The sequence below is a fragment of the Prunus avium genome, chromosome 6 (assembly GCF_965620075.1).
Source record: "Prunus avium chromosome 6, drPruAviu1.hap1.1, whole genome shotgun sequence".
In the NCBI taxonomy this organism is placed as follows: Eukaryota; Viridiplantae; Streptophyta; class Magnoliopsida; order Rosales; family Rosaceae; genus Prunus; species Prunus avium.
Genome location: NC_142289.1, coordinates 6,186,711 through 6,203,246, shown reverse-complemented (window position 1 = coordinate 6,203,246; position 16,536 = coordinate 6,186,711). Strand labels below are relative to the sequence as shown.

Below are 16,536 nucleotides of genomic sequence, written 5' to 3'. Positions count from 1 at the left end.
GGCATTTTGAGACAATTGCAAACACAAGTGGTAATCTGAGACAAGTTTAAAAGCACAGAGGGCATGTACATAAATAAGCCTATATATAATAAGTGATAAATTAAATTCTCGTACAAGATTGTATAAAGTGACTTTACCATTAGCCTTAGAGGAAAAATCTTTAGCTTTATTTAATCGTCGCAATTCAAAGCAAGTTTAATCATTATACATTCCAAACACAAACTTACACGTAACGGTGATCGACCTAACCTAGATTATAAGCGTTAGCCTCATCAATAAGGGGTCACGATTTGAGCATCAAACTCGAGCTATGTGAAACTTGATTTTGACATAAGGAGCATAAAAAATGTAGACTTTCAAGAGAACCGCCCCATGTGTCTATTGGGTCAATTGACCCAACTTTCAACTGTTTTTTTTTTGTTGGGTGTTCAAGGCAGACCCAATTTCGTTCGTTCCGGTTCGAGCTATGCTCATATTTTTATCAGTCGATTCAGTTTCGTTTTGCTATTAGTGTTCGTGGTTCGAACCAACATAGATTAGCCAATTTGACAACCGATTCAATATAAATTCGATTGGACTGATAATGCAAAGACTTTTGGGTCACAAATCCACCATCTGGAAATGAAGCTATAAATGACTGAATGATGCTGTAAACCAACCAAAAAAAAAAGGAGGAAAAAAATATTTTCAGATCTCAGTAACTTCAGATTATCTTCAATTCCTTGTGGGAAATTGCAGATAGATAACGCAGTATTGATAAACATCATTGATCCACTAAAAAAACATCCATAAAAACTAGAAAACAAATCGAAAAGAAAAAGCATCTCAGAATATATCTTCCCCATGGTTTTCTTCACAGGCAATCATAGTGCAAGGATAACTATTAAAGAAAATCATCACCGATGCTCGTTTTAAAAAAAATTCGACAATACTAAATAAAAACCAGAAGAATAATCAATATGACAATCTCGAAAACAGATCTGGGAAATTATTCAAAAGATGAACAAAATTTACTCCAGCTTAGCTTTAAGCACTAACCCCATCGCATGAGATAGATTTAAGAAGATGCACAAGAGCGCGATAGGGTTAGTGAGATGGCAAAGGGCGGCGGCGCAGGAAGTGCGGGTGGTACAAAGCAGCGATAGTGGAAGAGGGTTTCGGAAAATATTTATAAGGAGGGCGTGATTGGACTTAACCCTAACCACCTGTTTGGTAAGTGGGATAACTCAATCCTGGATCATGCACTTATGCTCACCCAGCACCAGTCTGTATCCTAAAATATTCGTACATATACAAAGCGTATAGCCGAACGGCTATACTATTTAAATATTCTGACATATTCAACACGTATCGCCGCACGGCTATACTATATAAATACTAGAATATATTCGAAATTTAAATACTAGAATATATTCGAAGAGTATAGCCGTATTTAAATATTCAGATATATTCAACTAGTATAGCCGCACGGCTATACTATTGAATTACTAGAATATATTCGAAGGCTATACCATTTAAATATTCGGATATAGCCGAACGGCTACACTATTTAAATATTCACATACATTCAACGAGTACGGCTATACTATTTAAATATTCACATATATTCATCGAGTATAGCCAGGCTATACTATTATTCGAAGAGTATTGCGCACGGCTATACGATTGAAACACTAGAATATATTCGAAGGGTATAGCCGACCGGCTATACGTTTTAAATATTCAGAGATATATTCAATGAGTATCGCCGCATGGCTATACTATTTAAATACTAGAATATATTCGAAGAGTATAGCCGGTCGGCTATACTATTTAAATATTCTGATATATTCAACGAGTATGGGCGCCAGGCTATACTATTTAAATACAAGTATATATTCGAAGAGTATAGCCGCACGGCTATACTATTTAAATACAAGCACATATTCGAAGAGTAGCCGCGCGGCGAGACTATTTAAATATTCGGATATATTCAAAGTGTATAGCCGACCGGCTATACTATTTAAATATTAGCATATATTCGAAGAGTATAGCCGCGCGGCCATACGATTTAAATATTAGAATATATTCTGAACTAAGCTGCCCAAGAAACCATTGATTTAGAAGATAACAGACAATGTTACATACTTGGAGTCAATAACAGAGCATGAAATACTCGTAGCACATACCGCAACAGTAGCTGAATCTGAGTCACTGAGCAAGACAATCAAGGTAGATATCTTGTTTTTTTTTTTTTTGGACGAAAGGTAGATATCTTGTTTGGAGCTTCATCAACCAAATATAATTTACTGTTTTTGAAGAAATAGGCTATACGATATGAAGAACTTCTAATGGAGGCCTGAAACCATGAGTGTAATATCGAGAGAGAGAGAGAGAGAGAGAGAGAGAGAGAGATGGAGATAAACAGGATGATACCTTGTTAGTGATTAATACCTGACTATCACCGACAGCTCTAACAAGGTCAGATATAAGAGATTCAACACCTTCCTCATCTGTGACTAAGACCACAGTTTCAGCAGCCTGGCCGAAGTTTGAACTTCCAAAAAATTAGCAACAATATTTCAAATTCAGCATGATTAGATTCCAACAACATCCAGCCAGTCAGTGTCATATATTAAATAATAGTGTACAACCAGTAAGACGTGTTTCAACAACCTACTAAACGAAACAGTAGGGGCAAAAAACAGAAAAAGTTATGTTCTTTAATAAGCCAGAAGATTGCAAATTGCAACAGCATACCTTTTCATCAGCACCCATTGCAGAAAGGAAAGCAGAAATAACAGTACCAAGATGAGAGTTAAGGCCAGGTCCAGCAACCTCAGCTGCAGCTCCAAGAGCATGTGCATTAAACGCACTGGATATATAAACGATTTCAGTAAACAAGCAGCATCCCAAGGGGAACTTTGTTAAAAGACATTCAATACACAGTAATTTTGAGAATGAAATACATACGTAAGTGGAAGGTGGAGCAGCTTGGGTAAGATGTGGGGCAAAACAGCAGTAATCCCGACACTGAAACAGAAAATGCAGCAACTTAGCCCAACAAAAAAAGAAAAGCATACACAAAACAAGGTGTAAGAGAGAGGGAGTGAGAGACATTAAAAAAATCAAGACAAACACTTGTAAAATCAGAAACATCATAAAAGAGAATAAAAACCTATCAGAAAGAGCAGTTGGAAATGTAGGGATGAGCTCATCCATGAAACTCAACTGATTTATACCAGCACTTGCCATTACTTCACTCAAACCTATGCATACACCCTGTCAATCGTAAGAACATTGAAAATGTGTTGGCTAGCGTAGTTATCAAAACAGGTTATACAGGTAAAAAGGAAACACTTATCCTGAAAAAAGGTACAAGGTTAAACTAAGTACATGTCTGCATAAAGAAGCATCACTGTCAAATGCCTATCACATTGACATTGTGGATAACATGTTTTCCATCCTGTACAAGAATACTCGTTTCTTGACCTATTTCTTTTATATCCATTTCAATAAGGATAGTTCTGCTAAATACTTATAAAGTAAAAGGGGTAGAAAATAACAAAATCATGCCATCAGAAAAGCATCATGTGGATAAGAGACAACTTATTTTCCAAGTACAAAAAGGTACAATCAAATGTTAGCAACTTCTGGAATTGGATCCACAAGAACCTTGTTTTGGGGGCACAAATAATTAGAAAATAGTTAAATCAGGTTCCGTAACTAATGAACACATATTGCCAACTATTTGTGCTTCTTTCTTTTTAGTCTCTCTCTCCTTTCTCCTCTCTTCTATTCTCTCTCTCCTTACTCAAACAAGCTTCAGATTTCCCGAATCTTTGTTTTTTATTCTATTGTTAATTATTTTGATATTTTGATGATTGTTGTCTTGATTTTTTTGGGTTAGATGTCAAATGATGTGTTTTTTTTTTTGTTTAGATTTTTTTTTTCTTGACCTTAGATGGGACACTAATCATCGGTTAGATCTTGATATGAGTTTGAATTTCTGGTTTAATTCTTGCAAAAAGTTGGGGTTTTTCTTCAATTTGAGGCAAAAAGTTAGGAATTTGCATATGATTATTGTTAAGAAAATAAAAAATAAAATAAAATATTGACATGAGATGGAAAAATACTGGACTTAACCAATGATATCAAAACGATTAGCTGTCATTGGGTCTAGTCCTCGTGTTTTTGGTTTTAGATGTAGGTCCTTTGACATTTATTACTTTTTTGTTGTGCCGATTTTACCCTTTAAGGTAAATAAGGAAACACATTGAAAATCTAAATTTAATGCATTATTTCCTTGAAATTGAATTCCAAATTTTGATTTTTTTTCCTTGATAATATTCCTAATATATAGATAAAATACAATTTAATCAATAAAAAGTAAAGACTCACATGTTATACCAATCGATCAGATAAGCACCCACATTAAATTATGTACCTGAGATACAGGTAAATAATGTTAATACATACAGATATATATGTACCTGCCTTACAGGTAAGTGTTTTTTTCTTTAGTTTTCTTAAGCAGTTTTTTCTGGAGGTTCATATTTATATACATACGTACATGTCTTCCATGTAATAGTTTTTTTTTTTTTCCAAAGAAATTTTGTATGTATTTTTTATCTCAGTTGAGTTTAAAGATTCATACCAAGATATTATATGAGTTCACTTAGCTGGGCTAGAAGGTATAACTACCTAGACTATAGGTAATTTATGGATTTAATTACCTCGACCAGAGGTAATTTATGGGTTTAATTACCTGCATATTGCATACGAGGTGTATGCATAGGTAGGTACCTTACCTATTGTTAAGGTATGAAGTTTTTATGAACTCTTATTACAAATTTTGATGTCGGTATACCTTGGGAAAATTTCAGAATTCAATAAATAAATTTGCAATTAAATTCAAATCAAATATGATAATTAATATCCTACAAATCAATAACTTACCAGTTTTAGGAATTCATAATTGACCTTATTTATGTTTTAGGTGCATAACTGGAACAAAAAAACAAAAAAAGGAAGAAGTAAATATCAATAAATTGAAATAGGCATGTAATCTTATGTGGCGCAAAAGTCAAAGGACTTGGATTAACAACAATTTCTGCGTGGATTGCACCCAAAATCTCTCCTCATAATTGGACTTATGCCAAATTTTCTAAATATATTTTTGGGCTGGCTTGGTGCAAAATTGAATGGGTACTTATACATGTGATATTTTGGTGGAGGAGGAATGAAATTCAAGAGCTCGAATACATGATTAAATGCCATGCTCTCAACCAATTGAACTACAAGTTCGTTGCAATCAATAACTTTTCTCAATTCAATATGTTTTATTAATATTTTAACCAGTTGAACTATAAGTTCGTTGCAATCAATGACTTTTTTCAATTCAATACGTTTTATTAATATTTTAGAGCAATAATAGATATTATTTTTCTTTTATTATCTTTTATATATTGAGACGTGTCGAAAATTGCCACATGAGATAGAAAGACCCTTTTAAATGGTGGACAAATTGTGCCGGGGGGAGGGTGGGGTTGGGTTTGGGGGAAGGAAGAAATGCTGGACAAATTGTATCCACATGTTCATCACCAAAATCAGCCACTCGTTCAAGAGTGCAGTTGCACATTTCCAACCTCCTCCCCAAGCAAACACATCAAAATAATGGAAAAGTAAAAAAGAAGAACCCCCTTCCCAAGCAAAGATAGAGATATATACAAAGACCAGAACAATCCACACTTTTATAGGCACCTTTGAAGGACCATATCCATATCAAAAACCCTGAGAGTGAGAGAAGCAAACTTTAGTTCTTCCAACATGGGCATGGTTTTTGGAAAGATAAGAGTGGAAACCCCAAAATACAAAGTGCTTCAATCAACAATCGACTATGAAATCCGGCAATATCCACCTTCAGTGATAGCCCAATTAACCTACCATCCATCGCAGATGAAGGGCGACAAAGACGGCGGCTTTACTGTGCTGGCCAATTACATAGGCGCCTTTGGAAACCCACAGAACACCAAGCCTGAAAAAATCGCCATGACAGCTCCAGTCATAACCAAAAGCTCAGCTGAAAAAATTGCCATGACGGCTCCAGTTGTGACAAAGACTGGTGGTGCTGAAGATGAGAAGAAGATGGTGACAATGGAATTTCTGTTGCCTTCTAAGTATGAGAAGGCAGAGGAGGCTCCTAGGCCTGTGGATGAGAGGGTGGTGATTAGGGAAGAGGGTGAGAGGAAATATGGGGTGGTGACTTTTCGGGGTGTGGCTACAGATGAGGTGGTGGAAGAGAAGGTGGAGAAGCTGAAGCAGAGCTTAGAGAGAGATGGGTATAAGATTATAGGGGAGTTTTTGCTGGCTAGATATAACCCTCCTTGGACTTTGCCTCCATTCAGGACCAATGAGGTTATGATCCCAATTGAGTAGTTTCTCAGATTCTTGTATGCTGCTCTGTTTTTTTTTTCATATTCAGTATTAAATAAATGAAAACATGTAATTTTCTGTCGATTATATATAAATCACTATTTAGAGTTTTTCCATTTTACATTACATTCACTACTTGGCTAACCCAAGACCTTTTCTATGTAGAATTTACATAGAAAGATGAAGAAAGTTTCTCTCACATTTCATCTACGGCACATATATAGCCTGAAGGCAGTCCCTTGGGTAAAGCCATTAAATCCTTGCTGGGGCAAAACACGAAAAAGATAGATAAACCCTAAAGCTGTACACACCAATAACTTAATTTAGCATGACAAACTTCAACCGACACAGTACCATCTACTCAATAAGCTACTGCATCCCATCTTGTGCGTTTCTTGCAAACAAGCAAAACTGAGTAGAGAAGAAAAGTGGAAAACTTTGAAACAGAAATTCAACCAAGTAACTGTATGTGATAGACAGAACACACGTGATAAAATGATGGGAAATGATGACACCCAACATTCTCTGGTCAAAGCCATAATGCCCACTTAAAATATCTTTCCAACATACTCAATGGTGTCTCCAACATACTCAATGATCTCTACCGTGATTGGTGGATGATATTTGTATATTATTTCTCATTGTAATATAATATAAATGATAGAATACAAATGGCAAAACTCAAGTTGCTCAAACATAGATTATTGTTATCTTTCACTCTTTCATGGTATCAGAGCCCTACGTGGGTTAATCAATTATCTTATTCTTTGAAATCCTCCAATGGCCTCCCAACCTGCATCTTCTCTTCCCAACGTCTCCTGCCTTGTGTCCATTAAACTTGACGGCGACAACTACACACTTTGGCTAGCTCAATTTCTTCCTGTCCTGCGCAGCAATGAACTTATGGGCTATGTCGATGGAACAAAGCCCTGCCCAAGAAAACTTCAAGATGATGGTACAACCATATCAGCTGATTATATTACATGGCAGAAGCAAGATCAGCAACTTCTGAGTTGGATAGTTTCCACTCTCAGTCCCACTGTTTTGGCAACAGTTACAAGGTGTGCAACCTCTCAGGAGGTGTGGCAGTCTTTGCAACGTCGGTATTCTTCTCAGTCTCGATCTCGAGTACTCCAATTAAAGCATCAGCTACAAACAACAAAGAGGGGTAATTTATCCATTACCGCCTATATAGATAAGATGCGCAACATCGCTGATAAACTTGTCCTTGCAGGCAAGCCAGTTGATGATGAGGACTTCATCGACCTTATACTTAATGGTGTTGGTGCTGCATTTGAAAGCACTGTCAATTCAATTTTAAGTCGGGAAAAAGCTGCGACACTTGATGATGTAACAGCTTTATTACTTAACGCAGAAACCCGAATGGAAGATTATCATTCTTCCCTTCCTTCTGATGGCACCTCTAAAGCTTTATTTGCCTCCCAACCACACAGTTCTTATCAAGGACGCGGTCGTGGTGGTTCCTTTGTTTCTAGGGGCCGCGCAGGCTCTTCCTCTGGCAATCGCAGTGGTTTTACCAACTCTGGCCCAACAGTCAATCGTGGTGGCAGTTCGTTTTCTGCAAGTCGTGGTTCCAATTCCTTTCGGAGTAATTTCAATTCCTCCCGACCAGGTGCTCTTTCTCAAGGTCGTGGTGGAACTTATGGCTCATTCTTAGCTCCTTCTACGAACCAGGTTCGATGCCAGTTTTGTGGTGGCTTTCGCCATACTGCGATTAATTGTCATCGCTTGACTAATCTGTTAGAAGGTCGTATGCCTCCTCAACAACTTTCCTCTACTGCATTGGTTGCTGCATCTCCATCTGGACTTGAGAAAACAGATACATGGTATGCTGACAGTGGTGCCTCAACCCATGTTACTGCTGATTTAGGCAATCTTCAACTTCACACTCCATACCCGGGTTCGGATCAAGTGGCTGTTGGTAATGGTGCAGGTTTGGCCATTTCAAATATTGGTTCAACTAGTCTATCTGGTTTTAAACTAAATCATGTGTTACATTGTCCCTCTGTGTCTGCCAACTTGCTAAGTGTTAACCAATTTGCAAAAGATAACAATTGTTATTTTATCCTTACTTCTGATTCCTTTTTTGTGAAGGACACGCTAACGGGGAAGACGCTTTTCCAAGGCAAGAGTGAAAATGGATTGTATCCATTTCGTCCGTCACTGCCAGTTTTTAAAGCATTTGCTGTGATTGGTGAACGTACATCCTCATTTGTTTGGCATCAACGTCTAGGTCATCCTTCAAGTGTTGTTTTTCAGAAAATTGCTTCCTGTGTTCCACTTAGTCATTCTGAGTCTAAATTTTGTTCTTCTTGCCCTATGGGCAAAAGTACAAAGCTTCCATTCTCTTTATCTAGTTCTGTTTCGGTATTGCCTCTGCAATTGATACATTGCGATATTTGGACTTCTCCAGTTGTGTCAAATAAAGGATCCAAGTATTTTATCTTATTTCTAGATGATTGTACTCGATATACATGGATTTTTCCTATGCGCTACAAATCTGAAGCTTTATCCTATTTTCAAAAATTTAAAACTAATGTGGAAAATTTGTTGTCTGTTAGCCAGGTGCTTCGTATTAAATCTTTGCAAACTGATGGTGGTACAGAATTTTTAAGCAATTCTTTCCAAGATTTTTTACAAACACATGGCATTACTCACCGTATTTCTGTGCCATACACTCCCGAACAAAATGGGGCAGCTGAGCGCAAACAGCGTCACATAGTTGATATGGGTCTCACACTTCTTGCAACCGCTGGCATGTCTAATAATTTTTGGGTTGATGCATTTAATACCTCTGTTTATCTCATTAACCGATTGCCTGCTCGTCAATTAAACTATATCTCACCTTATCAAAAGTTGTTTGGTCGTCCTCCTTCCTATTCATATTTACGCGTGTTTGGTTGTGCATGTTACCCATACTTGCGTCCATATAATAAACACAAACTTCAATTTCGCTCCAAGCAGTGTGTCTTTATTGGTTATTCTCTGCATCATCAAGGTTACAGGTGTTATGATTCGCAGAATGGTCGTGTTTATCTTTCCCGCCATGTCGTTTTTGATGAAAATACATTCCCTTTTCAGCAGCGGTGCGCCTCATCTCTCTTGCCTTCGGATGTGTCTCCCACGGTGGTTCTTCCTTCTCCCCCACTTATTTCTTCCCCTCAGGTAACTGATTCTCCTCCTCTTTCTACTAATACGATGTCTAATTTTCCTTCTTCTTCTAGCTCCTCTCACTTATCTGATCAAAATTTGTTATCTTCTCCACTATCTGATAACCTCCTTGCTTCCTCTTCGTCTCCGCCACCAACCATCCAACCTCCTTCAGTCGTGTCCAACACACAATCTTCACCTCTTCTCCCAGCTCACAATACTCCTTCTCCCATACCTCCTCTATCTCCATCTGGTTCCATTCCAGTTCCCCCTTCTTCCTCGCATATTGGTCATCCAATGGTTACCCGATCCAAATCAGGTATTGTCAAACCAAATCCAAAATATGCTATGCTAACCATGCCACAGGTACATGACACAGAACCCCGTACATTTGCCCAAGCCAATAAGGACCCACATTGGCGTCGTGCCATGTCTCTTGAATTCCAGGCGCTACAGGATGCTGGCACATGGACACTAGTTCCCCGATCTTCTTCAATGCATGTTCTTCCTTGCAAATGGGTATTTAAAATTAAGCAGAATTCTGATGGGTCAGTCGAACGTTATAAGGCACGCTTAGTTGCCAATGGTTTTCATCAACAATCTGGCTTGGATTACACAGAAACATTTAGTCCAGTCGTGAAGCACGTTACTATACGTCTTGTTTTGGCTTTGGCTGTCTCCAACAATTGGACAATCCGCCAGTTGGATGTTCAAAATGCCTTTTTACATGGACAACTTACTGAGGAGGTTTATATGCAGCAGCCCCGAGGGTTTGAGGATCCCATATATCCACAATATGTGTGCCACTTACATAAGTCCCTGTATGGCTTGAAACAAGCTCCACGAGCCTGGTTTCAACGTTTCTCTCAATATCTTACTGATCTCGGTTTCTTTGGCTCCCAGGCAGATCATTCATTATTTATCTATAATATTGACGGTGTTCTTCTCATCCTTTTAATCTATGTTGATGACATCTTGATTACAGGGAATAATTCTTCTCGTGTTGATTGGCTTATATCCTCCCTTAGTACAATTTTTGCCATGAAGGATTTAGGCCCTCTTCACTATTTCCTTGGTCTTGAAGCCTCTCGCACATCTCGAGGGTTATATTTGACCCAAACTAAGTATGCTTCTGAGCTCCTCAAGCGTATGAATTTGTTAGCTGCTAAACCATGTGTTACTCCTGTTGGTTCTGGTTCCAAACTCAGTTTGTATGATGGTGACTCTCTTCCAAATCCAACCGAATATCGCAGCATCGTTGGAGCCTTGCAATACCTTACACTCACCAGGCCTGACATCACCTTTGCAGTCAACCAAGTGTGCCAATTCATGCATAAGCCTAGCACTAGTCATTGGTCTGCTGTCAAACGCATCTTACGTTATATCAAGGGTACCTTGCATGAAGGCTTATTTTTTCAACCAGGTGATACTCATTTGACTGCCTTTTCTGACTCCGACTATGCTGGTGATCCCGACACACGTCGCTCCACAGGTGGTTTTTGCATATTTTTTGGGCCCAATTTAGTGTCCTGGAGTTCTAAAAAGCACCACACGGTTTCCCGTTCTAGTACTGAATCTGAGTACAGGCAACTTGCTATTACAGCTGCTGACTTGTATTGGGTTCGTCTCTTACTCCGCGATCTTCAGGTCACTCCTGTGCATCCTCCTGTGCTTTGGTGTGACAATATTAGCTCTCTAGCTTTGGCTTCCAATCCTGTTTTTCATGCTCGCTCTAAACATGTGGAGGTGGATTATCATTATGTGCGTAATCAAGTTGTTGATCGCTTTCTTGATGTCCGCTATGTTTCCACACATCACCAGCTTGCAGACATTTTTACCAAAGGCTTGTCTCTGCCACAATTCCAGTTTTTGAAGTCCAAGCTCATCCGTCCTAGGCCGCTGAGCTTGCGGGGGGATGATAGACAGAACACACGTGATAAAATGATGGGAAATGATGACACCCAACATTCTCTGGTCAAAGCCATAATGCCCACTTAAAATATCTTTCCAACATACTCAATGGTGTCTCCAACATACTCAATGATCTCTACCGTGATTGGTGGATGATATTTGTATATTATTTCTCATTGTAATATAATATAAATGATAGAATACAAACGGCAAAACTCAAGTTGCTCAAACATAGATTATTGTTATCTTTCACTCTTTCAGTATGTAGTGTAGAACAATAAAGCCATGGATCAAAACTATGTTAACTTGCCCAAAATTCATAACAATTATAAATTATAAAGAGGCATAATTCACACAGAGCTTCACCCAAAATGAGCTCAAATACAATAATTATGATGTTTAAAACTATGAGAGGTAATCTCAAGAATTTGCATAAATGTATAAGCCCTATGATCTTTCCCTTAAGCGTGGTTCTTCCTCCTTGAATTTGTAGCAAGGTCCACCCCCTCGGATCAAGAAACCGATCCTCATTCAGTACTGCAAATGCATTTGCAAGTAGCAAAAAGCCTTGGATCAAAGTACAAAACCCCGTGAAAAAAGAGAGGAGATACCACATCTTAGTTCCTAAACTAGAAAGACACTATTCTTATGAGAATTATCAGTCAAAAAGTTCCATAAATTTCATGCATACATAAAATTAAGCCAACACAAACCGAAGCTGTGCAGATCCTGAACAGGGTATGAAGGATATACATTCAAAGTAAGAAACTGATCAAAACTGAAAGACATGAACTTTACATAATTGAATCGATTCTAGAAGAAGAAGAAAAACCCAGAAAACAAGTAGATAGGAGCTCTTACCAGCGATTACAAGTTACAGAAGAAAACCAGTCGTTTCTCGGTTGAAAGCCTCCGCCTTGTTTACTTAGGGACAAAGGAAAGGTATCGCAAAACAAGGGTTTAAGTACTAAACCGAGCCGGGTCAGAATCCTTTGGTAACTTTTGATCTGACGGTCGAGAATACTCCACGTGTATGTTTGAGTCCAATATATGACGACCCGATAAAATTTTACAGAGGGAGGGACTGAGGAGGAGGGAGGTTGCTGACGAGCATGGAAAGAATAGGAGACTCTTAAGCCAAAAGACTTCTTTAATATGGAGGTATTTATAAAGATGTGTTAACCCTAAAATATATAAAATAGGAAATAAATGTCAATTACAATAGGACAATATAAACTGATAAGTAAGACTGTATAAACGGCAAGTAACTAAAATCCTAGCTAAATAAGGAATAGACAACGGTAAGTAACCAAAATCCAAATCCTGGCTAAATAAGGAATAGCCAACGATAAGTAACCAAAATCCTGACTAAATAAGGACTCAGCCAACAGTTATTAGGGAAGACGGTGAGAGGAAATATGGGGTGGTGAGGGGTGTGGCTACTGAGAAGGTGGAGAAGCTGAAGCAGAGGGAGTTTTTGATGGCAAGTTATAACCCTCCTCGGACTTTGCCTCTATTCAGGACCAATGAGGTTATGATCCGAATTGAGTAGTAGTTTCTCAGATTATTGTATGCCGCTCTGTTTTGTTCACATTCAGTATGAAATAAATAAAGCCATGTAATTTTCTGCCGAATATACAAGTCACTATTTAAAGTTTTTCCATTTTACAACACATCTGCTTTAGCAAATTGAGCTGCATATAAGGCACTAAGTAATTTGACATAATCATAATGCTGAGGCCATGAACACCGCACCAGATCATCTTACAAAAGCTTCATGGACCTCTCAACAAACCGATCCACATTCTGTACTCACACCCCCTCTTAAAATGTAGAATAATTTTATATGCCCATCTTTTTTTCGTTACATGGAGGAAATTGAACTTCATCCTCCCTTCACTACTTGGGCTAACCTAAGACCTTTTATATGTAGAAACAAAGATGAAGAAAGTAACCAACAGCTTAATTTTAGCATGACAAACTTCAATCAACACACTACCATCAACTCAATAAGCTATCTGCATCCCGATTCTCTTGTGTTTCTTGTGAACAAAAAACAAAACAAAGGAGAAGTAAAAAGGGGAAAACTTTGAAACTCAATTCAAATAAGGTACTATATGTAGTCTACAACAACAACGAAGGCCATGGATCAAAAACATGTTAACTAGCCCAAAATTCATAAATTACAAAGAGGCATAAATCACACAGAGCTTCACCCAGAGATTAGCTTCACTACAATGGTTATGATGTTCAAAACTATAAGAGGTAATCTGAAGTATTGGCATGCATGTATAAACCCTATAATCTGTCCCTTAAGCGTGGTTTTTCCTCCTTGAATTTGTAGCAAGGTCCACCCCCTCGGACCAAGAAACCGATCCTCATTCAGTACAGCAAATGCATTTGCAAGTAGCAAAAAGCCTTGGAGCAAAGTCCACAACCCCATTATCTGCATAACAGAGAGAGGCTTCAACATCTCAGTTCCTAACTATCAGTCAAAAAGTTTTATGAAATTTCATGCAGACATAAAATTCAGCCAACGAGTCTAAAAGAGTCAATCTTAAAATTTCAAGCCCCGGCAGAAACTGTGCAAATCCTGAACAGGGTATGAAGGATTTTGGCAGAAACGATAGATGGTATTTTATGATTTATGTCAACAGTCAATATTGAAACAGACTGATAAAATCGAACCGTGGATATAAATTCAAAGTGGGAAACTGATCAATACTGAAGGGCATGAACTTTACATAATTGAATCGAACTCTTACCAGCGATTACAAGTTAACAGAAGAAAACCAGTTGTTTCTCGGTTGAAAGCCTTCGCCTTGATTTCAACGAGACAAAGGAAAGGTATCGCAAAACAAGGATTTAAGCACTATCAGAATTTTGTAACTTTTGATCGGACGGTTCAGGATGGTCCACGTGTACCGCTTTTAACATTTCCTCACTTTGTGTTGATCCGACCCGACTTTTGAATCCAATATATGACGACCCGATAAAATTTTTACAGAGGGACTGAGAGGGAGGTTGGTGACGAGCATGGATAAACCCTAACACTCCACTCAACCATGGCTTCGTTTCAGCTACTTCCACCATATCTTCCTCTTCACCAACTTCACTTCTCTCGCACAAGCTCCAGAAGCTTAATTGCTAAACCTTCCGAACCTCTAAAGCACCAAACTTTGAAGCCCCGCTATCTGCTTAAACCACCCAAATCACACAAGCTAAACCCACCTAGAGCTTCCATTAATGGCGAAGACAACGGAAGCATCGAGTCCAGCGAACCCACTCGCCGAGGCAGGAAAAAGGGTCCCACTTCCTCTTCATCTTCTTCAGCAACATCTCCACCGAAAAAGACCAAGAGTTCGAAAAAAGCCCAGGTCGAAAATGGCACAGTAGAAACTGCCAAACCCACAATCCAAACCGAAAACCTGGACTCTGAGCTCGAAGATTACGACGACGGCATCGATTTTCCGTACGACGACCCTCCTCTGGTCTGCTGCTTCGGCGCCGCGCAGAAAGAGTTTGTTCCCACGGTTCGGGTCTCCGACAACCCAATGCACCCGGACATCTACTCGCAGTGGAAGATGCTCCAGTGGGACCCGCCGGAGTTCGTGAGGGCCCCTGGCGGGTCGCCGTCCAACGTGGCAATTTCGCACGTGCGGCTCGGCGGCAGGGCCGCGTTCATGGGCAAAGTTGGGGACGACGATTTTGGGGATGAGCTGGTGTTGATGATGAACAAGGAGAAGGTTCAGACGCGTGCGGTGAAGTTCGATAGGAATGCGAAGACTGCTTGTACTTATATGAAGATTAAGTTTGATGATGAGAAAATGTGGGCTGAGACTGTGAAAGAGTCAGCTGAAAACTCTTTGCTCAGCTCAGAACTTAACCTAGCTGTGCTCAAAGAGGTATGAAATTTTAGCGAATAGATTGTGTTTTGTTTATATGTTTTCACAAAACAAGTAACTTGGCTTAGTTGTCTTAGTCTTTGAAATGGTTCATTGGTTTTGGGTTTTTCAGTTGATTGAGAATGCAGCAATCGTTTGTTTGAGCACATTGTTTTTTCAGATTGTTGTTGCTTATGGAGTTTGATGTTGTTCCGGAAACAGGGATAAGATCATTTTTGTAATAGGTTTTGATGTCTTAATGCAGGCCAGAATATTCCACTTCAGCTCAGAAGTTTTGACATCTCCCTCAATGCAATCGACCCTTTTCAGAGCAATGTCTTATTCAAAAAAGTTTGGGGGGCTTGTGTTTTTCGATGTGAATTTGCCATTGCCTCTATGGAAATCGCGTGATGAAACCAGGAAATATATGGAGAGAGCCTGGAATGAAGCAGACATAATCGAGGTTTCGAGGCAGGAATTGGAATTTCTTCTAGATGAAGACTATTATGTGAGGAAGAGGAATTACAGGCCCCAATACTATGCTGAGGAGTTTGAACAGACCAAGAAGAGGAGAGATTATTACCATTACACACCTGAAGAAATATCTCCTTTATGGCATGACGGACTTAAATTTTTGTTCGTGACTGACGGAACGCTTCGGATTCATTACTATTCCCCTTCATTTCATGGTGTTGTGATTGGAACAGAAGATGTGCTCATAACCCCATTCACTTGTGATAGGACTGGTTCTGGGGATGCTGTTGTAGCTGCTATTATGAGAAAGCTGACCACGTACCCTGAGATGTATGAAAATCAGGATGTTTTGGAAAGGCAGCTTCGTTTTGCAGTTGCAGCAGGAATTATATCGCAGTGGACGATCGGTGCTGTTAGAGGGTTTCCTACAGAAAGTGCAACTCAAAATCTGAAGGAGCAGGTTTATGTACCTTCAATGTGGTAGTTTAGGGCCTAGCCTTCAAATATAGCAATGTCGTTCAGAAATATTGTTCGTTGTATGACCTCTTGAGGGTTGAGAATTTTGTCTGTTAGGAATGCGAGAAGAAAGATTGTATCCAATGTACACTAGCATTTGAATTCACATCACAGTTACTTGCAATGGTAACAGAAACCATAGATAAATTGCAATATTGTTCCTGAT

At 38.9% G+C, this 16,536-nt stretch overlaps 3 protein-coding genes, 2 non-coding genes and 1 pseudogene across 7 annotated transcripts; 2 read left to right on the top strand and 4 right to left on the bottom strand.

Annotated features, from left to right (window-relative positions):
* Nucleotides 1-686: 686 nt before the first annotated feature.
* LOC148293547 (small nucleolar RNA snoR27) lies at nucleotides 687-776 on the bottom strand. The gene has a single exon (XR_015836933.1). It is a non-coding gene; the product is annotated as a small nucleolar RNA snoR27 (small nucleolar RNA).
* A 42-nt stretch (nucleotides 777-818) lies between these two features.
* LOC148293546 (small nucleolar RNA snoR26) lies at nucleotides 819-909 on the bottom strand. Its single transcript, XR_015836935.1, has one exon. It is a non-coding gene; the product is annotated as a small nucleolar RNA snoR26 (small nucleolar RNA).
* Nucleotides 910-5,533: 4,624 nt separating this feature from the next.
* SOUL-1 (SOUL heme-binding family protein) lies at nucleotides 5,534-6,535 on the top strand. Its single transcript, XM_021978904.2, has one exon. It carries the CDS (start codon nucleotides 5,809-5,811, stop codon nucleotides 6,415-6,417), a length of 609 nt encoding a protein of 202 aa, XP_021834596.1. The 5' UTR covers nucleotides 5,534-5,808; the 3' UTR covers nucleotides 6,418-6,535.
* A 5,075-nt stretch (nucleotides 6,536-11,610) lies between these two features.
* Nucleotides 11,611-13,423, bottom strand: LOC110748024 (protein transport protein yos1 pseudogene; annotated as a pseudogene). 2 transcript variants are annotated; one of them, XR_015836461.1, is made up of 2 exons: nucleotides 12,358-13,423; nucleotides 11,611-12,225 (listed from the first exon to the last, which is right to left on the bottom strand). The product of XR_015836461.1 is annotated as a protein transport protein yos1 pseudogene, transcript variant X1 (transcript). The 2 variants fall into 2 exon arrangements; XR_015836462.1 differs by having other exon boundaries at nucleotides 11,611-12,125.
* Nucleotides 13,424-13,569: 146 nt separating this feature from the next.
* LOC110774374 (uncharacterized) lies at nucleotides 13,570-14,383 on the bottom strand. The gene is made up of 2 exons (XM_021978905.2): nucleotides 14,262-14,383; nucleotides 13,570-13,942 (listed from the first exon to the last, which is right to left on the bottom strand). The coding sequence occupies exon 2, from the start codon at nucleotides 13,937-13,939 to the stop codon at nucleotides 13,709-13,711; it is 231 nt and encodes a 76-aa protein (XP_021834597.1). The 5' UTR covers nucleotides 13,940-13,942; nucleotides 14,262-14,383; the 3' UTR covers nucleotides 13,570-13,708.
* A 99-nt stretch (nucleotides 14,384-14,482) lies between these two features.
* On the top strand, nucleotides 14,483-16,476 carry FLN1 (fructokinase-like 1). Its single transcript, XM_021978903.2, has 2 exons — nucleotides 14,483-15,401; nucleotides 15,646-16,476. The coding sequence occupies exons 1-2, from the start codon at nucleotides 14,562-14,564 to the stop codon at nucleotides 16,336-16,338; spliced, it is 1,533 nt and encodes a 510-aa protein (XP_021834595.2). The 5' UTR covers nucleotides 14,483-14,561; the 3' UTR covers nucleotides 16,339-16,476.
* Nucleotides 16,477-16,536: the final 60 nt, after the last annotated feature.